Source organism: Camarhynchus parvulus, chromosome 5, assembly GCF_901933205.1.
Source record: "Camarhynchus parvulus chromosome 5, STF_HiC, whole genome shotgun sequence".
Classification (NCBI taxonomy): Eukaryota; Metazoa; Chordata; class Aves; order Passeriformes; family Thraupidae; genus Camarhynchus; species Camarhynchus parvulus.
In genome coordinates, this window is record NC_044575.1 from 38,471,638 (window position 1) to 38,496,636 (window position 24,999).

Here is a 24,999-nt window from a genome sequence, read left to right on the forward strand (position 1 = left end):
TGTGTTGGCGTTCACATTCAACCTGGCAACTCCAGGTTGAATGCTGGGGAAGGAAATTGCATACCATACCTGGGGAGCCCCAACGAGGTGGGACAGAGGTCAAACCAAGAACTGGCTAATGCAGACAAGACACAACCAAAGTTTGAGGTGGTAGGATTGTCTGATATGTCCCTGACAAGGTGTACATTGCAACCTCCCCACCCTCTAGGAGAGAACCTGGCTGCTCAAGGTCAGCTCACTGAGGAAAGCCCTGGAGGGACCCTCAGCAGGGGCTCCTCCTTCCTCTGCTTGGCAGCTGCTTTTAAACTGAGGTCTCATTCCTGGCTCCTGCCTGAGCTACAGGCCTGGACCAGGCCATGTACCTACTGATCTGGACCCCCCATTCAGGGACTTCATGGCCAGAACCTGGAGCTGCCTCATCCCCATGAACTTGTCTGGTGATCTGGACTGAAGGCTGAGTCTGGCTACAGCCCACAGCTCCTCTGCTTGCCTTGCTCAGGTACAGTGAGATGGGGCCAGGGCTGGGGGAAACCTACTCCAATGGCTCTTAGCACATTTGGCTCCCAGCTTCCTGTCCTTTAGAAAGCAGCTGGGCACCCCAGTGCTCTGTCAGTCTTCGTTCACTTCTTCTGAACCATTTCCATCTTTGTGGAGATGTGAGTTTCTTTACAATAATGGCTGGGAACATGACTACCTTGCTGCTCTAACATGAGACAGTCCCAGCAATCCTGCCATCACAGTGGAGGTGCCCTTGGTTTGCTCAGGGAAGGCATGATTTTCAGCATCTACAGCAGCTCCCAATTCTTTGGCTAGCCAAGACTCTAAACCAGGATTTCCAAAGTTTGCAGGACATGGCCTTTGGGCAGTCCAAAACACTTGTGGCCATCCTGGACAGAAAACACAAATTTCAGAGAGAGTCCCTGCCCTTGTTTCACATGCACCTGGCACCAGACAGCCTTCTCCAGAGACCAGGAGGACAGGTTTCCCCTGGGGACAGATTCCCCTTCATGGGAAGGCTGGAGCCATTTATCCTGATGAGCCACCCCAGAGGCCTGCAAAACGGAGAAGGGGAGCAATAGGGAGCTGCTTCTCCTCGAAGCTGAGGCAGAAGATGGATTTTCCATGCTGATCTGGAGCTGCAGTCCCAGCCCAGTGTGGTATCCCGCTGATTAGCTGGCGCCATGAGCAGGCTGCAGGAGCCGCGGCTGGCCGCTATCGCCGGACGTGTGCTGGGGCAGCTCCCCTTGCCTCGGGATGAGCGGAACAGGAAAAGTCTTGTGGCTTCTCTTAGTTTAGTGTCTTTGGTTGGGGTAATGCTGGCAGGGATGAGGTGTGTGGTGTCTTGCCCACAGATGAAAAAAGGCAAGCTAAGAAGACACTGTGTGGTTCAGAAACCCTGCTCATGGGCATGGGTGTCTAGGGAGTCCAAGCAACTGTTTCACTTCCTCTGATGGCATGGAGCCGAATGCTTCTCCAACCTGCAAAGCCTCCAGCTCAGTATTTTCAAGGAAGATTGCTCAGTTTTAATTCTTAGTTCTCCTGCATGGGCCGTAATTTCTCTTCTGACCTCTTATCTCAGAATATGGGATGAGCAGGAAAGCCAGAGAGCCCGTGGTTTCCCTACACGTAAGCCTTGCGCATCTCTCCTCCAGGGCCGGTGCCCCACGCCGTGCGTGTTTATGAAAGCAGGGATGCCTCTATCCCTCCCTCCCTCCCTTCCTAACCCCACCTCCCCAGCACGGCTGGAGGCGAAGCGGGGCCGGGGCCTGCGGGGCCGGGCCGGGCCCTCTTTGCGCAGGGGCGGGCGGCAGCCCCAGTCCGCTGCCGGGCACCGGCCCCAGCCCGCCGAGCAGCGGCCCCGCCGCCGCCGGTGCCGGCTTTTTGGCATCCCTAATCGCGGCTGGCCTCTGTGATTGGCTGCGCGGCTCTGACCCCGCTCGGGCTCCCGGCTGGGCGGATAAAAGGGGCCTGAGCCGGGGGCTCCCAGGCATTCCCGGAGCGGGCACCAGGGACCGCTGGCCGCAGCATGACGGGCAAAGCGGGCGCGGCGCTGGCCCCCAGCCTGCCCGGCAAGCCCAAGCCCGACGGCGCGGCCGCCGCCCCCGCCGCCCCGCCACTGCCTCCGCCGCCCCCCGCGGCTGGGGTCAAGTCCAACTCCGGGCCCACCCCTCCCCGCTGCACCGGCTTCGGCATCCAGGAGATCCTGGGCTTGAACAAGGAGCCGCCGTCGCACCCTCGGGCCGCCCTGGACTCTCTGCCCGCCGGGCACCTGCTGGCGGCCCGCTCCGTACTCAGTCCCGCCGGGGTGGGCGGCGTGGGCATGGGGCTGCTGGGCGCCAGCGGCATCCCCGGCTTTTACACCCAGCCCACCTTCCTAGAGGTGCTCTCCGACCCTCAGAGCGTCCACCTGCAGCCCCTGGCCCGGGCCCCCGGGCAGCTGGACAGCAGCCAGACGGCCAGCTCAGGTAGGCACGTCCCCGGCCCCCGGGGACCCGCTGCGCCCCGCCAGCACCGCCGCCCGCACCCAGCCGCCGCCCGCACCCCGTGTCCCGGCGGGAGGCCACTTGCTCGGCGGTGGAAGGGAGATTTCGTTTCGATCCCGAGAATGAGGAGAAGGGCGGGCGGGACCATATTTTCCCCCGTCCGGTGCTGCGGCCGCGGTCTGATGGCGCGGCCCCAGTCGCCCGGCCTAGGGATGCGCAGAGCCCCGTCGGAGCGGCCCCCGCGACCCCGTGTTGCAGGATAATTAGGGGTCTTTCGGCATCCTTTTCCTAGACGGCTGCAGCCTCCCACAACTCAGCCTACAGGCCCCGTTCCGCGGCCGCTTCGGGTCCCCCCAGAGCGGCAGGCAGCAGCGCTGGACCCTGGCTCCGCGGGCAATTCCCGACCTCTCTCCGGCAGCGGCGCCCGTCCCGGGCCGTGCCCGTGGCCCCCGCCCGCAGCACGGCCCGCCGAGCAGCACGGCGCCGGGCCCGGGCAGGTGGCGCGGCGCCGCGGGCAGGAGTGGGACAGGAGCGTGCATCGAAATACGGATCCCCGATCCGTCCCCCGGTTGCTCCTTCGGGGCAAAGGCGGCGGCGTCCTGCCCTCAGCACCCCCGGGCCGTGGCATCCCTGGGGAGCCCGGGGCGGCGGATAGGCAGCAGCTCCTCCCGGAGCTTGTTTTTGCTGGTTGGTAGCTCCGTAAACCTCCGTTTCTCCCTCCCCGCTCCGGTGTTTCCGGGGCGCAGTCCGGGATCCTCGGGCTGGGGCAGGCGGTCGCGGTTGCCCGGCCGCGGAGCGGGGGCTGCAGCTTTCCCGTTTTCCTACTGTTTGGTTGAGCTCGCCGGGCTCTGCGTGCTAGCAGCGAGGCAACAGCAGCCTCAGCAAACGACTCTGGTGGAGAGAGGCGAGAGCTAGAGCCCGGTGCCGGCCCGGAGCCTTCCCTGGCTGGGGCGGATCGCCCCGAGCTGCCCGCACCGATCGGGAGCGGCGCCGGTGCCGCGCTGGAGGGAGCAGCCGGCGTCGGGCCCCGTCCGCGGCGCGATCGCAACGAAATCTTCGGCCAGAGCCGGCGGAGGGAGCGCAGCCGGCGGGCCTGGCCCTGCCCGGAGGACTCTGGCGGGGAGCGAACCCCGGCCCACAGCCGCTGCCTGTCTTTCCGCAGATTCCGAGGATGTCTCCTCCAGCGACCGAAAAATGTCCAAATCCTCCCTAAATCAGAGCAAGAAACGAAAGAAGAGGCGGCACAGGTAAGACAGCGGCGGCCACCCCGCTCCCGTCGCCTCAGTCCCCGGGGAAGCAGCCAGCGGCGAGCCCGGCCGCCCCGGCGGGCACGGCCCGCTCCGGCCTGGAGCTAAATATTCTGCCCGGCCGCCGGAGCGCCCCGGCACTCCTGCGGCTTCTCCAGCGGGTCCTTCCCTTTATTCTTTCCCCCTGTCCAAAATAAATCGGATACGGGGACGTGCCTATAGGGAGTGGGGGATTCGACCACAGGTGTCATTTTATTTAATTTTTTCTGTCTGCGGATCCAGATATCCCGGGTCGCAATCCTGTGCAGCCCACGAGCTGCGGTGGAATGCGGATCATCAGTGTTTGGAAGGGAAAATCATCAACCTGTCAGAAATAATAAAAGCCGTTTTCAGCTCCACATGCAGCAATCTTAATACTGGCTGTCAGCAAGACAGAATTCCTATCAATAATTTAAATATTTTATTACGTTAAAATAAATATTTTGCCAATAGATTAAATAGTTGGGAATCAGAGACAGCCTGCAAAGAAGCTGAAGAAGGCTGGGAAACTGTTTAAGGAAACGAAGATCCACTTTGAGATTTGGTTTCCTATAAGCACGGTCACGGTAATAGACTTTGCCTGACTTCTCCCACAGTTAAAATGGAGTTGGCTTGTTTGCGCTTTATAAACAGAAACGAAAAATCCCGTGCTGGGTTCTGGCATTGCTGTGGCCAGAGCGCCAGGACAAAGGAAGGCCAAACACCATGCACTGAGGGTGATTTAGGAATAATTAAATCAATCCTGCCACGATGCAGGAAAGGTGGATTAAAAGACGCTCCAGTGAAAGCTTAGCAGGATGCGGGGTGGAAGGAGACCGACTATCCCGGGAGCCATCCTGCTCTGTGTGCAACAGGAGGCTCGGTCTGGAGGGCTGCTTTCCAAAGCCGGACCCCTCCCCAGGCAAATGTTCCCAGTTTGGGTGCTCTGGAGTGAGTACGAGTTCATTTCCTTTGCACCCCAGACGGGGCTGGGCGATAACACAGCTGGGACTGGTATACAGGTCCCGGTCTGGATGAGAGATAGGAAACGAAATTCAGATTTGTTTTCAGTTCTAGACAGAAACAGACCTGCAACATTTGTCTGTAGTTGAATATTCCGTTGTAAACAGTTAAGACCTCTAATTGTACAGAGGAAGGGCTGGAAGACTGGCCAATAGCCTGCAAATAGCTGCAGGATAGAAACACCGAAAGGGGCAGTGGGTTGTGAATTGCAAAAGGGACGGGGACTACCCGGGCATGAGCTAAAAAGGGAAAACTTCAGCTGAATGTCAGCAAAACCCTCCCGCCGGTGAGGCTGGACAGGCTTCTGCGCTCTTGTGGGAGGAAGATGGAGGGGAATGCTTGAAATCTAAACTGGATCAAAATTGGAATAATTTTTTCTGTGGTCCCAGAGAGAGCAAATACATGATTCAGGGTGCCTTTGCTGTCCCTAGAGTTCACAGATTTGTCAGAGTTGAAGAAAAACTGTTCGAAAAGAGAATGGATTTAAAAGTGAATTTAAAGAAAGGTCTGATTGCAGGCAGGTCCCTTGCATTTGCATCCTGCTGTTGTTAGCACTATTATCGATTTGGTGGAATCCTTTTCATTTTGTATAGTGGAGGATATTTCTGGTATTTTCTGTTTATGCTCTCTGGAACTGAAAGGCTTTTCTGAAATTCTGATGTATTTTAGAAAATGACTCTATTTCCTCTTTCCTTCTGGGAGATACCTGTTTTTTAGATTGATGGTAAATTTACACATCTACTTTGCACAAGAGCTGCAATTCGTTGGTGGGTTTAGGATTGTTTTATTTTGGTTTGGTTTTTTCGTTGAGTTTATTTTTTTTTTTGTTTGATTTGGTTTTTTGGTTGAGGTTTTTTTGTTTGATTTGGTTTTTGGTTGAGTTTTTTTGTTTTTTGTTTTGGTTTTTGGTTGGTTGGGGTTTTTTGTTTGTTTGTTGTTTGGTTTGTTTGTTTGGTTGGTTTTTTTTGCCATTGCAATATTTTTAGCTTTTATCTAAAATTGTGCTTTCTCTCCTGGAGGAGTTGAAGGGTGGGAGTTTTAACCCTCAGGGAGTGGAAGTGGTCCGAGACTTCTCATCCATCTGCTAGGGAAAGGCTTTCATCTGTCTCGGCTTTCCAGCTGCTGATTTTTCAATTTGGTTGTCCCAAACTGAGAACGGCTGCGTGGAGGCAGGTTGGGCTGCTGCCTGCTCGGGGCAGTCCAGGAGGATTTCTAAAGGATAATGGGGTAATGCAAACTGGCAGGGAGCAGCTAAGGAGATTTTGGAGCAGAAGCAGCCAGGGGAAAGGCAGAGGAAGGGAGCTGGTCCTGGCTCTCATGGGGAAGAACTGGTGAAAATTGGTGGGTTAGGGTGGAGAAAACATTTGGAGAATTTGTCCAAAGACTGAGACTCAAGGTGAAGGATTATTGCTCTTGGAGATTGAAGAGGCTAAGGACCAGCAGCTGGGAAAGGGCTCAGCACCTCTCCAGATGGGGTGCTGAGGAGATGATGTGATGATCCTCACGAGAGGCGGCAGAGTCTCCGATCAGCTGCCATCGCTGCGGGTGCTGGCTGCTCGGCAGGCACTGTCTCCAGAGGCAAGTCCCTGAAAGGGAAGGTGATTTGTAACTGTTAAAAATGCTGTCTTCTGGCATTTTCTGGTTCTCCTTTCACCCTGGCACTTGACCTTTTGTGCACAGAAACACAGGAGGTGGGGAAAAGCGATGTATTAGCTGGTCACCCAGGTTTCACTGTTTTCAGTGTCCATTTCTTTGGCTCTTCATCATCTTTGCTGCTTCTTGTGTTTTGATCAAAGAGTTTTACTCCCCTCAGGACAATCTTCACATCCTATCAACTGGAGGAGCTGGAAAAAGCCTTCAATGAGGCCCACTATCCTGACGTGTATGCTAGAGAGATGTTGGCCATGAAAACAGAGTTGCCAGAAGACAGGATACAGGTAATCATATCTCTTGGACCCCCTTATTGTGCTGCTCTCTGCCATGCTCATCCCTCCATGAAGAAAAGGTAGCGGCATGGGCAGGCTGACATTTTCTAAATAAACTTCCCCAGGCTGTCCACTCTCCTGCTTTTGATGGCTAGGCAGATCAGATATTCTTGGCAGATTTGTATTTGGTGTTTGTATGTTGACATGTGCTGTGTGTGGTGGGTGGTTCCAGCAATTGGGGGTGTAACAGAGGCGGTCTTAAATCAGAGAAGGACAACAGGCATGCAAAAAAAGATGACCGTGTTTCAAGGTCTTGGTAAAAGCAAGAAGAGAGCCTCCCAGAGACCATGTCTGGGTAGGCATTGCTGAAGGGAAAGAGCTCATCTCTGCTCCTTTGGCCACAGAAGGATGCACAGGGATAGCGTGGGCAGCTAGTACAGCTGTGGGTAGGATGCAGTGTGGGAATGATGGGTGAGTCCCAGCAAGATGTTTGCACAATGTCTGCACTTCGACTGTATTTGCCTCCTCAAGTGACGTTTCCCTGAAAGTTTCTGGGGATAATTCTTTGTTATTTTTTTATTAATCCATTAAATTTTATTAAGGTAACAGCTTTTAGCATTAAGGTTTTAGCTGCATGTCAGTCCTGTCATGGTACTGTGAGAAGGTGGAACAAGGGGGTGTGGAATATCACTGCTGTGTGGGGAATCCTCCAGCAGGAAGGAGCAGCCTGAGCTGCAGGGCTGGGCCAGGTCCAGCCTTTGGCATGCACTACAGCCAGAAAGCTGGAGAAGACTTAACAGCTACTTTTTCCAGTGTGGGAGGCACGCGGGACAGAGTTAACATGATGTTCACAAGGGTGGGCTCCAGCAGCTCCTTTTGCCTTGCCTTTACCCCATGGCTTGCTCCCACCAGGTTTCTACACAAGGCACAGGATTGTAATGGCCAAGCCTTGAGCAGGTGGAGTTCTGGTCTGGCTGGAAGTCAACCTGCCCTGGTTCTCCACACAGTGGCAGTGGCTGGCCTCTGTGGCTGGCGCACAGTAGTTTCTACAAGAGATGTTGTCCTACACGCCATGTGGTGTTGGGAGGGTCCTGGTTTCCCTGGTTCCTTCTTCTGTTCATCCCTCATGCATGCCCAGCACCCACCAAGCTGTGTCTTGAGCTTCTGCTCTTCCTTTGCTGAAGAGATGGCCCAGGAGGCTGCTCCCTTGTGGGTTTGGAATGTAGCTCAGAGGGCACTTAGCAGGATAACATTGATGCTGGAAGCTGCTGAGGTATGACCCTGTGCAGGGACAGGAAGATCCTCCAAAACAAAAGTGTAGCCTTTTTCCCCTCTGTTCTGAGCCCCTCTCACCACCCTGATTCTTGCGCTCAATCAAAAATGACATTTTAATAAAAGCAGCTCATGCTTCTTATCCCATTGACCTGGCAGGACTCCTGCTGATCTAACAGCTTGTAGATAACCTGTGTGTTAACAGGATTTCCATCAGACTCCAGAAATAATGCCCCACCATCTCAATCCTGCCTGATGCATTAGGATTTTGCTCTGCGAAACAAGCCTTGATGCTTTGCCTTTAGAAGGAGTGGATGGATGGTCACTTCTCCACTTGTGATCCTGTAGGACATCAGGCCAAGAGAGGAGAGATTGTTGGGAGTTTATTGTTGCTCACAGCCACAATTTGGTGCTGGACTGGAAAGAAGATCCTTTGGTTTCCCATAAAAGACCTTTCCAAGGAAGAGGTTCCTCTAGTGGCACAGTGTATGTTGAATTCCAGAGGCCCCATTTCTCTGGCCAGAGCTGAGAGCATTCACTCTGTGTGAGGTGGAGTGGCAGATGTTGTGGCAGACAGTGTAGAGCTGACACAGCTTGTACGGCTTCAGCACCTGGAACACCCTGAGTATTTTAACTGATTTGGAAATTAAATAGCAGGAAAAGTATCTTAGCTGTCACTGACTGGTCTGCCCTGTCATTCTGCAGCTGGCTAATGAGCAACTGCTTGCTCCTCCTGTATGGCAGCTTTTAAACCTAGGAGTGCTCCTTACTGTGACCCCTGTGCTCTTGAGATCAGGTTAGCCTTGGGCAGCAGAAGCACCCCAATGTATGGCTGTTCTGAACATCAGGTGTAACTAACGGCACATGTATTCCAGGAAAAAGCAATTGTGAATAACAGTTTTCCTGGCCATGAAAGAGGAAATAATGAGAAACAACAGAATTTCTGTGGCATCTGTTGAGCACCTTGCCAGGGTGAGCATCAGGCTCACAGAGGAGTCCTGAGCACCACTGTTCTTTCCAACAGGTCAGCAATCCACTGTCCCTTACCATACATTCTATGAAATCTCCTTGTCAATATTTTTTGTGTGTGACAAGCCATGACAAGGTGATTCCCAACTTTGATCATACTTCTTGATATTTTACCTCATATTCCTTTTCAACTTTGGGCCTTTTTGTCACAAGCCTAATTATTTCCCCTTGGTTATAAAGTTCATGCTCTTTAAATAAATGTAAGATATTTCTTCTCCTGGTCAGTTTGGTTTTCATCATTGCTGAAGTAAGTTGCAAAGATCTCTCCTTAAATCATCCTTCATAAATCACATGCTCATCTCTTAATCACATGGTTGCTCTTACATGAAGCCATCCTGTCTGTCAGCCTTCCTGGAGATAAGGGACCCCATGCCTACAGCTGCGTGCTGGGTATGCTCATACCAGCTCAGCTGGACTTGTGGGCCTTTGCAGCCTTGGATCAGCACTGGTCTGCTTGCTTCAGCTTTATCTAATGCAGTTGCTTCAAACTTCTTTTAGACAGATTTTATTTTATGCTCAGGATTTTCCCTTCAGTGTTCTGGGTTTCATATTTTGTTAACTTTGGCTGACAAGCATAAAAACAGCCCTACCAGCTCTGACAGCGGTGAGAGGTGGGTGCCACACAGGGCAGCTCTCTAGTGATACTGAGCACTTTGTCAGTCTCCTGGGATTTTGAAGGCATGTAAATTTCTTAATATCCCATGGCAAGAAGTTCTGCAGCAGAACTGCCTGAGTGCAGTAGATCTTGCTTTGAATCTCTTATCATCATTTAATGTCCCTTGGAAGAGACAGCTTACAATGAATCTTTACTCCCATCTTAATAATATTTATAATTTCACATCATCACCTTTTTTTCCTTGCATGAGTTTCTAGCTGCCTGAGGGAGCTGTATAGTTTTGCATTTTCATTGCAGCTTGTGGTTCCTCTCATCTTTCAGCGATTCTCTCTCCTTCCTGTAGGTCATTAATGAAAGTGTTTTCTAATATTGTCGTGAGCATCATATGTTGTGAACTTCTACAGCATTTCATGTGGTTTCCCACTGGATCCTCACCTAAGACTGATGTCTACTCCTTATTTTCATTCATGGAATTATTTCTCAGGAGGTATTAGTCAAAGAGAAAGTAAATCACCTATGAAATTTGATGTGAAAGTGAAATTCAAAGAGGGCAATTGAAAGAATGATATATAGGAACTGTTTGCAGATAAAGCCTTCAGCAGAACACTACAAATAGCCATCAGAGGCCAAGAAAGTTACTGGTTTAAGAGAACATTGAATACAGGAAAAAAATATTCAAACCCTCCATTTAAAGAGGATATGAAAGTGTATTTTTTTTCCAAGGCAGACACACACTGTGTGTATCTTATGCCCACACTGAGCTGGCTGCTCCTGGAAGGAAAATGAGCATCCTCTCATTGGGCAGCATGGGAAAATAATTTTTTTATTCTAGTGAGATACTATGCACAAGTCACATCAGATGTCACTGTGGCCGTTTTGCAAGATACTTGAAAAAGACCACATTAATCAATGTATTTGAAAGAATATTCATAGGAGTTGAAGTGCCAGTATTGGGATAAACCCAGGCTGTTCTGTAAAATCCAAGTGAGGTAAGTAGATTCCTGTGGGGAAGTATATCCTTAATAAACATGGTGAAGTATTAAAAATGTCCTGAGGTTGACAAATACTTAAATTGCTGTTTCTCATAACAAATCTCGTAAGTGTAACATGTAGATTTTAGATAAGTTATCCCTATTGAATTTAATTATAAATAACAGTTCCAAACTTTAATATGAGTAGTTACAATATGAAAGTTCAGTAACAGTTTGATTTGGGGATTATTGAAGTGATTGTGTATGATTGTCCTTAAAGTATGTCTCCTATTAATCAAACAAATTGATTAATCAGTATTTTAAAAAAATAAGATCCTGGCTGCTATTGTATGGACATTAGAGTCACCTTTTAAGGGAAGTAATCAATTAAGAAAAGGTAATAAAACTGCTAAAAATTGTCAGTTCTTGTTGTTAAAAGGTGCATGGTAATTATTGGATGACAATTTTTGGGACAAATGAAATTGCTCACATAAGCAAAAGGAATCTCAAGAAGAGGCTGGTGCTGCCTGAGGAGTGGGGATTGTCTGTGCACCCAGCAAGCTTTGTCAGGCACCTAAGAGGCCAATTTTGGCTAAAAACAAAACAAGGTCAATTAAATCTCTAATTGAAAAAGTATTGGTTTAGCTATCAGATTAGCACATTTCAGTATCACTGAGAAGCCTTTAGGAGCTGAACAGGGATGGAGGAATCAGGAGTAATCATTTAGAGGGAAGCAAGTACCAAGAGTATTTTGCAAGGACAGGCTTACCTTCTTTCAGTTTTGCAAGAAGGTTCTCTGTTTAGAGATGAACATAATTTGACAAAGCTTGAGGAACCTGTACTGCACTGAGTGTGAGCTGAGGAGTGAACACACGGAGCCCCCTCAAGAAACATGATAGAAAGCATGAAGGAAAAATTAGTTTTATGCAGCTTTAGCAGCCCTGGCTTCTCCCTCTCCTGCCAGATTTTCCTGCTTGTTGCAGAGTGCTGAGGTGTAGTCTGGATCCCAGTGTAAGTATGGAATGCTGTGATTGCTCCACGCAGCTGGTGACCTTTCCTGAATGTGTGCCTGGAATGGCTGCCAAAGCAGTACTTAGTGAGACAGAAAGTGGTGATTGTGGCTTTTCTAAGCTTATCACTATCACTCTAAGAAGTGAGGGCCCGTCTACTTTTGTTAAAATTTTGGGTGACTCTCACACATAGAACAGAGCAAGGCCAGCATGAGGCACACTGCCAGTGAGTTCCAACTGGTACCTCTGTGCAGCACATTCACGGGACCACGTGGCTGGAAGGAAATTGCCACACTGGGTAGGGTTGTTGGAGGTAGATTACCAAGGTGAAGGACAAGCCAAAAGTGTTGCTGTTGTGTAAGCCAACTATTTCAAAATATATACATTTTAAGAGCCCTGCAAGCAGTTAATTGTGAAATAGAGTTGAGCAGCTAGTGCTGGCTAGCTTTGCCAATGATTCGTGAGCACTGGGGCAAGCCATGGCTCTGATACCAGACAAGTGTCATAAACTTCCCCTATGCTTCTAGAAATGTAGAAAGTACACAAGTGAGAGTAATAAAACTAATCAAACTTAGTGGCTTACTGAGAATATTATTATGAGTTTTTCTCATGGCATATGGTGCATCTCTGCCTCCATGTCTTTAATTGGTATGTTAGGAGTGCATCCACTTTTCTGCCTCTTCAATAACATGCTTGTTTAGTTGATCTAAATTCATATTCATTTCCATTTTTCAATTAAGAGTTGTTTAATTTGGCCCTTTCTCTAATGGATTGTTTTCATTACCCTTTATCTATGGCCTGTTTTCAGCCCATGTGCTAGAACTTCGTTTACAAGTTAATTACCAGAGCTGCAAACAGAGGGGCTGGGTGATGGGAGAGAGCAGGGGCCCAGGCAAGTTTTCCAAAGGGATTCTTGTCTGAAAAGTATTACACTACATGCTTTTGGACAGAGAAAGAAAATGTGGTAGGAGAAAAGAAGGAAAATGGAGGGCTGGGAATGACACTTCAGCTTAATGAAGTGGGGGCTCCCCTGCTTGTTGCTAGACCATGCAGATTGCCTGCTTATCTTGTGGGATTTTATCCTGCTACAACTGGGGTTGCTAGGTGCAGTTTTAAAATGTCTCTTTGATGAAGAGGTGAAGGTATAGAGTTATGAATATTTTCTTTACCCAGGTACTGCTTTATCCCTCTATGTTCAGTCCCTGAGTTGCTTTAGCCACTGATCAATTTTCTAAATGAAACAAGAACAAATAAAACCAAACTTGCCTCTTCTTGCCTTCTGCTCTGTTCTTGCAAGATGTTTATGGCTGTCCTAGGATAAGGGACTGGGAATTTGATGTGCTTTTGCACAGAACTGGGAGGAAAACAGGGCCCTTTACTCTGCTTGTTCTCTCCCTGGTTTGGAGACACTATCAGCAAGGATCTGACACCTGCAAGCGTTGGGTCACACGAGTTCCCTGTGAGAAGAAAGATGGGCGGGCAACAAAACATGCTGAAGCTCATTTCTCTGGAGTGCCTTGGTAAAGGCTTTCCCCATCATGTCCAAGAGAATCAGGAATGGCTCTGCAGGCATGATGCCAGGCTGGGACAGCTCTTCCCTGCATTCATCCCCCCATTTTCTTGGTCTAAACAACAGTAGTTTAAGGTTAACACTTCTCTGAGTTAGCTTAGGCTTGCAGTTCCTTGATCACTTTAGCTCTTCTGGAAATACCATCCCAAATCCCTATGCTGGGAGCACTTGTATTCACTTCTTCACTTAATGATGAACTTTATTTTCTCTCTTCTGATACCACTGCAGTTTTTCACATCTGATTTTTAAAAATCATTGGTCATCCCAGCAATTTCAGTAGTTAATTCCTCTCCAGCCTTATGACATCTGGCAGAGGGAACAGCTATGGTTGTGTTCATGTTTTCCTTTAATGACCCTTTATTACAAAGTTTTCCTCCCTTCCTGGCTTTGAATAGAGATTTTTCTAACAGTTCAATAACACAGGCACTTTGGACACTCAGTTAATTTACTCTCTCCTTTATTTCTTAATGGATCTATTTCTCTCTGTAGTGTTTTTCTTTTACCCTGACAGATCTCAACAAGTTCTTCTGATTCTTCTCTGGAAGCACAAACCTGCTCTCCTTTTCATTGCCCTTCTCTGTGGGCGTTCTGTGCGCCAGGTTTTGCCCAGGCACTGTAGAGCAGTCCAGTCCTCAGCAGACATACCAAAAGCCTCAATCTCCACGTGCATGAGGCTGGCAGGTCCTTCTGTGGAGCAGAAAAGAGGAACTGAGCTCTGAAACAAACTGTTTCTGCAGTATCTTACAACAACGATGCCTTCCAGAGGGTGCTTTATCAGAGGCAGGGAAAAAGCATTAGATGCTCTTCTGTCTACCCTGAGCATGACTGTCCTGGCAGCAGCAGTGAGAGGTGCTCAGTTTAGGACCTGCCCAGTGTGAGAAGCACACGTGCTCCCTACTTTCTCTCTCAGCAGGTAGCTGGTAGGCTCCCAAATGTCTGAGCAAAGGCAGAGCTGAAACCATGGCTCCCACACAGTTATTAGAGCTTTCAGTTGCAGCTTTCTCTTCAAAACTGTAGCAGGGGAATGCAAGCCAAGCATTGCTTGTAGCTGGTTGCCTTTCTGTGAGTTATATGAATGCTCATGCCTTGCATGTTGCACACTCATAACCATGGGGGTTATGTTCCTTCCCTGGTCTAGAAGTAACCTGGTGACTGACTCGTGCCTGGCTGCTGTAGCTGACCTGCTACAAGGTGGCTGAGCAGCAGCACCTTGCCAGGCCAGGTTAGCTCCTACCTGTGCTGCTCGGGCAGGCCAGCACAGACAGGCTGCCCACCCACACCTCTGGGTCACCTACAGCTTTGGGACCCACAGGGCAGCACACTTTCTCACTGTGCTACCCTTTCCTTTCTAAGGACACTGCTTGGCTCATCCAGAGGGAGGGCTGAACTGTGAGTGTCATGGAGAAAAAAATTCTTGGAAGGATCTAGCCATCCCATCCATGTGAACATGCATGAGGAATATCTGTGCCAGCCACTGCTCATGGCCAGATGTGCCAGTGATGTCCATTCCAAGACAACTTGCTTTATTCCATCACATTTTTCTGGTATCTCTGAGTCCCTTCACTGCCAGCCTCCCAACTCAGAATGCCCCATCACTGTCACTACAACAATTGCCATTTGTTATTTCACTGGATCAACTTCTTCAGCTTATATGATGACCATGACTGAGATCAAGGCTCAGTGTCTAAGTGACAGCTAAGGGAGACACCTGGGACTGTGCTGTCCTGGTGTGAGCAGCATTCCTGGCCAGCCTGCATGTCACCAGCTCTGCAGGTCACACCATCAGCTGTGCTGTGCCCAAGCTGGTGGTGTTGGCTGCAGGTGTCAGCAGCACAGCAGCAGGAGCCAGTGCCTGGAGCATCTGTTCTCTGCAGCTGGAAGATGTCATGTGAAAACCCCTGGAGTTGTGAATTACCCAAAGAAGGTTAAGGGTACACAGAGCTGAGGAAAAAGAGCCAGGAGCAGACACATGGTAGGAGTAGAGCGCTGAAGGCCCACCCAAGCTGGTGCGTGGAAACTGATTACATCTTACAGCATTTTATAAAATGTCATGTTTGTATAGATATCTTCCAGCTAATGCTTCAAGGGTGCTTGGGGACTTTGCAGACTGTCCCCATGCATGTAAGGCTTGAGCCCTATCTCAGGGAGCAGTGGGCACCAGCAGTACTGCAGACACCATCTCTTGCTGGTGCACAGCCTCTGGTGCTGATGTGTTTTTCTGGAGAAGGTCAGAGAGCACCTCTGCCCTTTGCTCAGTGTCTGGGCAGGGCACCAGGGAGCTGATGCAGGGGGCAGTCCCAGAGCACAGGCAGTGCTCCACAGCCTCAGGGGAATGCTGGCATCCCATGGTCTCATTTCAGGGCCCATTGAAAGGCATTGTGAAGGGGATGCGGCATTTCTCCTCTGACTGTCCTAACTCACCTTCTCTAGCATGAAAGTGATAATGTGGTGTGTCCCTGCATGATTACAGAGTGCATTACCTACGGGTGTTTATGAAAATCTATGCTAAGGTTTCTGCAGAGCAGTGTTAGTGGGGGAAAAGAAGGCAAAATGGAATAATTCAGGCAGGATAGCAGCTTGGTTAATGGAGTCAGGTACTGTGATCACCTAAAGGATGGATGTGCACTATCGCTGTTTGTGACAATGACAGATGTCTCCCTGGGTTTCTGTGGATTAGGATGATGACTGCACTCTTGTCAGCTTTCTTGTGACTATCATGCTTCTATGACCCTGATGTTTTTCTTGTTTTTCACTCAGCATGTTAGAAAAGGAGGAATGTGGGTGTTGATCTGCCAGGTCCCAGCAAACGGGAGTCTATTCTGTAGCGCCAGCTAAGCTACTGGTCAGTTGGAACCACAGTGTGGCTGTGATGAAGTCAATGTCTCAGAGATGCATTTGCTGTGCAGATGTGATGCCCACACAGACTGAGTGTGTGCTGAAGCACTGATCTCACTGTAGCAACCCTGCACATCATGTGCACACTTGTTTTCCTTGGGGGAAGATGGGATCCCTGCAGCAATGAAGCTCTTTGCTTTTGAAAGGTTACAGGAAGTGAAAAAACGTTGCCCATGAGGCCAGGTGAAAACCTCCGATTAAGATGGTGAAGTGAAGAGGGATTTTATAGCTTTGGTTGCATAAGTCATATAAATTGCAACAAACAGTTATTCTTGGCCCATGTAGTGCCTTTAAGAGCAGGATTCAGAGACAGGACTAGCCTGCAGGACTGGTGGCATGGTAATATCATGCACATTTTTGCTGGGTGCCCATTAAGCCCGTATTCAATGAGTGCCCTGTTACTCTTTTACCTTAGAGGGGACCCAAGCATGATGCACCATCATGTCTTCACTCAAGAGGGATGAGCACTGTCTCACAGCTCATCTTGTGTCTCTGGTTGGACCTGTTTGCCAAGCGGGTTGGACACAACTCCAGCTTTTATCAGAAAGGCTCTTGCTATGTTATGTATAGGAATAGCCCTTTCTAAAGGGAGTTCAGCAAGCTCTTTCCCAGTGTTTAGCAAGAAGAGGGATGATGAGTCCTTTGATCAGCCATGCAACCCATGTGCAACCTTTACTGCTCTCATTTAACTTCATAACCACTTTACACCTGCCATAGAAAGTGATGTCACCATAAACAGTACCAATAACTTTGACGTTACATTTGAAAAGACAGCAATAAACTGTTTCCAGGCTTACACAGGTGCTGCAGTCTCCACTAGCAGTCAGGAAGCTTTTCTGTCGTGATTGCTAAAACAGAGGGATTTGAGGAAGCCCCAGGGCACAGTCAGACCTCAGGCTCTCATGGCAGTCTGTTATACAGCGCCAGTATGGGTGGGGACGTGCTCCAAGCAAGATATGAGGCCATTCTTTTCAGTGTTCACATCTTCAGATTGAACCCAGCCAGGGCTACAGGTCCTGTCTGATATGAGGATGAGAACATCACTGTTTTATCAGAGGGGGTTTTAATTTTGAGCACTATCACTGTTAAGTCTTGGGTTGGCCAGGGAGGAGGTAGAAAGAGAGAAGTGTATTTGTCAGCAGAAACTGGGTACCGAGATAGCAACCCTCCCGGCCGGGGAGGGCAGCTGGAGGTGTTGGCTCGACCCCCGCAGAGCGCTTCGGGCAGGGAAGTGCCGGACAAAGAGCGCACACCCGCCTGTCCGTGCGCGGGCGAGCCGCTCCCAGCGTCACTCGGCGGCCTCGGGCCTCTGCCCCTTCCTTCGGGGGCTGTTCCGCCCACAGCTGTGCGCAGCCGCTCCTGCAGCCCGGCAGAGGCACGCGCTGCGGCGTCTGTGTGTCCGTGTCCGTGTGTCCGCGCGTGCGGACGGGCACCTGCCTGTGGCCATCTAGCGGACACAGCTCGTGCTGCTCTGCGCTCCACAAACCTCGCTCCTTGAAACGCCCCTGTTGGAATGCAGGGCGAGAGACCGGTTGAAGCAAAATTTCACAATTATCAAGCCTGGAATTTTCCTTCAATAGATGAGGAATGATTGGGCAAGAAAAATATATATTTTTTTATATTAATAAGGAAAAAAAAATCCAATATAAAGTCTCCTGTCTTTTTACCCTAGCTTAGAAAATAGCTGCCAAAAAATGAGTGTTACCAGTGGAAAATTTTAGGTTGAGAAAACCAGAAACAATGCACAGGAATACCACAGATGTTTTACAATATCCCTTCACTAATTCAGATTTCTGAATTATGGGTAACCTCAGGGAGATTTCTCTCTTCAGCAGACAATGTTTCAGACACTGATTTGGTAAACAAACTATTATGATGAATGTGGATAACAAGGATGTGTCAAGTCTTATGTCCCCTTGCAAAATGAGAGATTTCTCCTCCTACAATTTGCTCTTCTACATCATCAATAATATGAAGAAGTATCAGTTGTCATTTGTGATTCAGAGGAGGAAACTGCTGAGATTATCCTTGCCAATCTTGACTCCAAAATTCCCACTCCAAAACACTCGCAACCCTATAGTCAAGTACAGAGTGCCTGAACTTTTATTGCTTTGGGTAGTGGGCACTGGAGGTGAGTGTTAGGTGATGATTAAAGTTAGAAACATTCCCATTTTTTGCAATATTGCAAGACAAACCTGTCCACTTTTCTCCGTTGTTCATTTTTGGAGAACAGGCTTCCTGGAGCAGCTTACCAGATTTCACAAAGGGTGTTTGTGTGAAAATAGAGGCGTGAAACTTTTTGTGGAGTAACACATTGGTCCAAAAGACACCTCTGCACATCATATTGTGACAGCTTTGCACAAACATGTGACATGTTTCAATCTAAAATTAACCAGAAGGTTTCACCACTGCCCATGAGGTGTGGAAGCAGAAGCACAGTCCTTTCACCATACCTTGGGCTGTGCAACAGAGACCCAGATGAAAACAAGTGAGAAGGAAGGTGCAGGGTACAGAGCAATGTCAGTAAAGCATTTCACAAAGCTGAGCCAATCCTCAGGGTGGGAAGGGGCAAGAGGAAATGTGGACAAACCTAGACATTGTTTGAAGCAGACCAAATCTTACAGAGTCCGAGGAAACTGTAGAGTAGGTATCTCCAAGCAGACAATAAGCAGCCAAAGAATGCCAAAACCACAAGAGATGTGTAAGGTGAATAAAGTGTAAGGGGGAAACCCTCTCCTGGAAAAGTGAGGTGCCAATACTAAATAACTGCATATTTGGATGTTGTCACTGATGTGCCAACACAGCTGAAAATAGCTCTGAGTTACTCAGATCACCATGTAATTCAGCTCACAATCAAGGCATGTGAAATTTTTGGCAGCACGTTGATAAATTTGAAGAAATCCCTGAGATGATCTCGTAAATGAAAGTTCCACTGATGGAGCCATCTGAATGAGGACAAAATCATGAAAACAGGACACAGGGGACAATCCTGCTGATTTGAAATGGCATGAGGTCTGCCAGTGCCATGCTGGAGCTCGTCACTCAGTGTTCCTCAGAATGAGCTTGTGACAGAGATGCTTGACTGGGATCTGATCCCAGCAATACACAGTATTGAGTACCATTGGTTTCACTTCATTTCATGATGAAGCCTCAGATGAAGATATGGTTCCTAGTATTAAAGCTAGATAGTAGGTCTTCCTGATTTCTGCTCTGCTAAACATTCTGGGATTTCAAACTTTCATTTTTTCCTAATCAAAACCAAGAAGAAATTCCCATCAAATGACCAAAAATTGGTTTTGGAAATCTGAGAATGATCTTACTGAGACGTTGATGCAATTTTGTTTGTCTCATTTGGCTTTAAAGCATAGATTTTGCATGTCTTAGGCAGCTGAGATTAAAATACGGCATTCAGAAGAAAGCTATAGATAATTTTGATTACACTTCCACTGGCTGGACACAGTTTTTCCTGTGTGATTGAATCAGCATTTTTTGATTGAAGATTTTCTACCAGCTCTAGTCAAAATTGGGCTGCCAGCTGGCAAAGCTTCTGCTGCCTCCAGCATTTCCACTGCCATGGAAAAGGGGATGCTCCAGGGTAGCAGGTTTTGTGGCAGTGGGCAGTGCTGGGCCAGGCTGACCCAGCCAGGGAAAAGGAAGAGGAGCATGAGGCAGGCAGGAATATGATAGGGGCATCAGGGCAGGAGGGAAGAGAAAGGGCAAGTGGTAAAAGCATCAGTAAAGAGGCACCTGCAGCTCTGCACCCTGTGCTCTGGGAATGGGAGGATTCATCACCTGGAGTGAGACCCTCTGCCAGCATCCTGCTGACTGCCCAGCCAAGCAAACCCATGTTTCACACAGGCATGGAGGAGAGGGCGAAGAGAGGAAGCTCTGCATTCCTGAGGGTCTTTGCTTAGGCCCTGGAGATTTGCAACCCTCCCCGGTCCAGGGGTTACAGACTGGCAGTATGAAAGTGTAAATCACACCGTTTAGCATGCAGAGGAGGTGACATGTGGTGAAGCAGCCTCCTTCCTCAGCCTGGTAAAATCCTCTCTGACATGCACAGAGTGTCTTCTGCTGGGAGAAGCTGGGATCACAGCCAGTGGGACCACCACCCCACCCATTCCACAGAGCTGGCTGGGGGAGCAGGCTGGCTGGGCTCCTGGGAATGGCCAAGGATGGCTGTCATCAGTGCTAGCAAGCCACCCATCTGCCCACCCTGCAGCTCTGTCCCTACCATAAGGTTTCAGTGCTGAGTAGTTCTCTGCACAGGTAGGAGATGATATTGCCTTGCCACCTGAGACCAGGACATCACTCAGTGGCATCAGTCTTATGGTCCCCATGGCAGAGCTGGGGGACTGGCACAGACCCCCAGTGCTCCCCACTGCAGCTTGAGCTCCCCCACAGCTATGAGTAGTGGGGATAAGAGAGGGTTAAGCTGTCAGCTCTGTAATGTTAAACAGGTGTCAAAGGCACCTCCATATATCTGCAGATTGAAATCAAATTCTTTGCAGTATAAAAAGATAAATTACCCAGGCGATTCCCGCCTCATCCCACTCATCAGGCCAGCGCCAGACGGCAAGCAATTTTTTTTTTTAATGTGCTAACGACCTAATCAAGCAATCAAGTCGGAGAAGATTGCGGAGTGACCCCGAGCATCCATCTGCCAGCGAGACCCCGACATTCATTTCCATTCTGCCGTGTACTTTCCGGGAAAGGGAGGGAAAAAAATAGAAAAGAAAAAAAATCCTAAACAAATTAACACCCAATTTTCTGTGAGTCTAATTAGTTAAATGAGGAGGTGTTTGGGGTGTCCACCGGGAGGGAGGGACTGCCTCTCGGAGAGGGGCCTGGTAACTCCGTGGCATTAATTAGCGCAGGTCAATGGCGTGGTTCCCTGGGGACCAGCTGCTTTAATTTCCCGTGATATTTCAGTGCCTGAGGCCCATCGATTCAAACTGAAATTAACTTATTTTTCAATCAGGCCTGGGCTGCCCCTGGGGCTGACTCTTCCTTTGCCTCCTTCTGAATAGACCTCAAGCAATTTTTCATCTAAAGCTGATGCCTCTGCTCGGGGGGAGAAGGGAGGGGGGCTGGGGAGGGAGGAGGGTGAGGGAGACAAGAGGAATGGAAATCGGAGAGAGAGCACTAATAGATTTCTGTGAGTATCACCCCCTCCCTGCCATTGCTGCCTGCCTCTCTGCTCACTGCCCCCCAGGTCACAGCTCAGAGATTATTCTGCCAATTTTCTGAGAAGATGAGGGGTTTTTCAAACTGGGAATTCAGGGCAAAGCGCACAGAGCAGCTTCCCCCTTCTTTCGAGCATCCGCCCCCATCCCAGCCCTCCCTGCAGGCACTGCTGCCTGCAGCCCTGTACCACTGCTCAGACACACAGCAAATAATGAAAGAAAATCCCAGGCACGAGAGCCAAAAACCACTAGAAAAAAGACGTTGCACTGGCAAATTAATTACATCCTGTGGAGAGGGATGAGACCTGCTTTCACACTTGGCCCTCTCCACTCCTTCAAGGGAGGGAGGGAGAGATACCCAATGTCTTTTGCATGGGGGAAGAGGTTGTATTGCCTTTGGGATAAACATCCACCCATCTGCTTTCATCATGCTGCAGAAGTACATGCATGTTCCCACGTGGGAAGGGGCCTGGCATGCCTTCTCCATGCACAAAACCCGTGTCCCTCCTTGTTGCTCGCTCCAGGTTTGGTTCCAGAACCGGCGGGCCAAATGGCGGAAGAGGGAGAAGTGCTGGGGCAGGAGCAGTGTGATGGCTGAGTACGGGCTCTACGGTGCCATGGTGCGTCACTCCATCCCGCTGCCTGAGTCCATCCTCAAGTCTGCCAAGGATGGCATCATGGAGTCCTGTGCCCCTTGGCTCCTGGGTAAGAGAGCAGCCAACTTCATGGGGGATGGCAAATGGGTAGAGACAGGGGGATGCAGGGAAGAAATCAGAGTCGTGTTGAAAATAGGTGAGGGGCAGCAGGGCAAGGTCCTCCCCATCCTGCCACCCTCAATGCCTCTGTCTGCCAACGACTCTTGTCAATAGGGTTCCACCAAATTCCTGCTGGACCTTGGATCATGACCTGCAGAATCTGCCTGGACACAAATTTGCCCACATGCTCAGGCTGGTGCTAACCTTCCCTTCCCATGGCTCAAGCATATTTCATGCCCAGCTCTGGAGCAGGGGCTCCAATCCTTGCCCAAGGCAGGAGGTCATCCCTGTCTCACTCCTCCAGCCCTGTGATGTTGGATAGGGTGCTAGGACTCCCAAATGCTCTCTTTGTCCAAATTTCACTTGGTTTTCTGTGCAAACATGGAAGTAGCAGCTATCCCGTCACACTCCTGCTCTTTGCTTCCCCCTTTCTGACCTTCCAGGCTGGTTCTGCCCCAAAACTAGTATCTGGCATCTTGACAATGGGCTGTCCTGTCCTTATGTCTGTGTGAAACAGAGAGAGGCAGAAGGGTGTTTGTGGTCTGACACAGAAATAAAAATATCCCTCCTAATGAGGGATCTCCTTCCCCAGCCTCGGTGAAGCTCAGGCAGCTATACTGCTGTCTGAGACCCTCATCTCCATACAGGAACAAGTTAGCTTCAGGTTCACAGAGAGAAATGAAGGGGAGAGTAATTATAGACCTTTGGGACCAGCCACAGTCCACAGATGCTGGGCTGCCCTTGTGCGGGGGCCAGAGCGAGTGGCTCGCCATGACTGCTGTGTGAAGCAAGGGTTTCTGCTTTTCCTTAATTCTGGCCTCTCTTTATCTTTGCTGTTTTCAGTTCAAGATGGCTTTCCCATGCCCAGGCGCTTTTCTAAACCCGAATACCAACAATTCTTTTTAGGGATGCACAAAAAGTCTCTGGAGGCAGCGGCTGAGGCGGGGAGGAAGACAGAGGTGGAGCGCCAGGCCCTGCCCAAGCTTGACAAAGGTGACAAGGAAGAAAGGGGTCCTGATCCCAAAACCACCATTTCCCAGGAGGAACTGAGAGAAAACAGCATTGCTGCCCTCAGGGCCAAAGCTCAGGAGCACAGCACCAAAGTCCTGGGGACCATTGCTGGGGACAGCCCAGCCCCAGGCAGGAAGCCGGAGACAGGGGAGGAGGCGGCAGTGGCAGAGGATGAGAGACAGACGGAGAAGTTGAACTCATCGCAGAAGGAGGAGAAGCTGATCTAGGGGCAATAGAGGTGGCAGAAGCCAGCCCCGACAGACACTGTGTCCTCTGGGGGCCATGTTCCCCTTTGGACTGCCAGGTGTCCCTGGCCACCCCTGCCAGGGAGAGGGGCCCTGGTCTCTGTGTTTGGGGCTGCCTGGCAGGGGTGCCCACTGCCTGCTCCCCTTGAGCATACCCCTGCCCCTTGCTCCTCCACCCCACCAGGCCTTCCTCACCCCCCACCCCTTCCTTCTGGGGAACTGGGAAGTGTCACATCATTGCTGCCACCAATGACACTAAGGCTCTGGTCCCTTCACCCTCACACCTGGCTCTGGGACTTTCCCCTTCTGCTGCAGCCCCAAACCCCACTGGCCGTCCTGAAGCAAGCCTACTCCCTGCTGCCATGCATCTCCTTGGTGCACATCTCTGCCCAGTGCTGCCCAGGCCCCTTCCCCTTGTGCCCGGTCCCACTGTGTCCCAGGCAGACATGTCACCTTCTGCTGACCATCGCCTCTGCCTGTGGCCCAGGCTGCAGCAGGACAAGCCCATGGCAGAGCTTGCATGAAACAATGACCATCCATCTAGGGCGGTTTGCATCTTCCACCCATCTCTCCCTGCTCCGCACTAAGGTCTGCGGGGAAGGGACTGCAGCTTAAGAGCAGTTATGTTTTGCCTCTCTTTGGCAGGGAGAGGCAGGTTTAGCCCACAGGCACGACACCCTGGTCCCACCTGGCACCCTGAGCTGACCCCAGCCCATTTCACTGGCTCCTGCAGGGCTGGGTCTGACTCCGCACCAAACACCAAAACCCTACACCCCTGCAGAGGGGATGAGTGGTGAATTTATTTATTGAATACATTATTCTAGGTGAGACAACAACATCCACCTAATGTATTTCTTGAACTAAATTTGTCCAGCACACCCTCTGAGCGTTAAAGGGAATGACAGCCATGCACATCCACCCTGATACACCCTGTAACGTGTACATACATTCCATAGGAGCACACACAGACCCACACAGCCAAACTCACTCCATGGTACCATCACCTTCCCATCCCAGTAAAGCACTATCCCCCCTCCGAAAGCTGTAGGACAGTGACTTCCAGGTGACCCTTTCTGTCCTGCTTTCAGCTGTGAGCACCCTTTCCCCAGAGCTACTGTTTCTCTTCCATCAGAGGTTAAGCCCAGACATCCAACCTGTTTGTCTTTGTCCCCCGATCGTTTGACGTGTTAGATGATAGCCCATGGAGTGTAAATAATGTATATACAGTGAGAAAATAATTCAGTATTGAGGTGTTTGAGATATGGAGCTGTAACAACTTCTAGTCACCCAGCATCTGTGATTTATGTGCCATTTTCTGTAAAGATATGAAGAAGAATAAAACTAAACAGGAATACTGTGTATGAGTCCAGTCACCAATGTTCAAGGAGGGCAAGTTCAGCCAAAGCTCAGAGGGAGTTGGATGTCATGCTGTAGCCAGAGAGAGGTAAGAGATCCAAAGCAGCCCAGAGGTCTGCACTTTCCTCCCCACTGGGGCATGGAAGAACTGGGGCTTGGGTCTCTCTCTGCAGTGAAATACAAAACTGAAAGGGGTGTGCTTGTACTTGGAGCAGAAGTCACAGCATACAACTGGTAAAAGAACAAGTCACTGCAGTGTCCAGAGAAGCTGTGGTGCTTTGGGTCACCCCATATCACATTGCCCTGGTGTTCAGAGGGTCAGACAGACCTCCAGGCAGGCTCAGCCTCTGCCAGGAACAGGCTGCAGGGCCCCGCTGGCCTGAGGAC

The 24,999-nt window shown here is 49.9% G+C and overlaps 1 protein-coding gene across 1 annotated transcript; it reads left to right on the forward strand.

The window, feature by feature from the left end:
- The first annotated feature begins 2,026 nt into the window (after window positions 1–2,026).
- Window positions 2,027–23,285, forward strand: VSX2 (visual system homeobox 2). The gene is made up of 5 exons (XM_030950108.1): window positions 2,027–2,465; window positions 3,646–3,730; window positions 6,585–6,708; window positions 21,770–21,950; window positions 22,907–23,285. The coding sequence occupies exons 1-5, from the start codon at window positions 2,027–2,029 to the stop codon at window positions 23,236–23,238; spliced, it is 1,161 nt and encodes a 386-aa protein (XP_030805968.1). The 3' UTR covers window positions 23,239–23,285.
- Window positions 23,286–24,999: the final 1,714 nt, after the last annotated feature.

What these genes read in the sequence shown, in the direction of transcription:
- VSX2 (XM_030950108.1), top strand. Translation starts at nt 2,027, where the DNA reads ATGACGGGCAAAGCGGGCGCGGCGCTGGCCCCCAGCCTGCCCGGCAAG. An exon ending in CAGCCAGACGGCCAGCTCAG is followed by an intron (nt 2,466 to 3,645) that starts GTAGGCACGTCC and finishes GTCTTTCCGCAG; the next exon opens with ATTCCGAGGATGTCTCCTCC. An exon ending in CTGTGCCCCTTGGCTCCTGG is followed by an intron (nt 21,951 to 22,906) that starts GTAAGAGAGCAG and finishes AATTCTTTTTAG; the next exon opens with GGATGCACAAAAAGTCTCTG.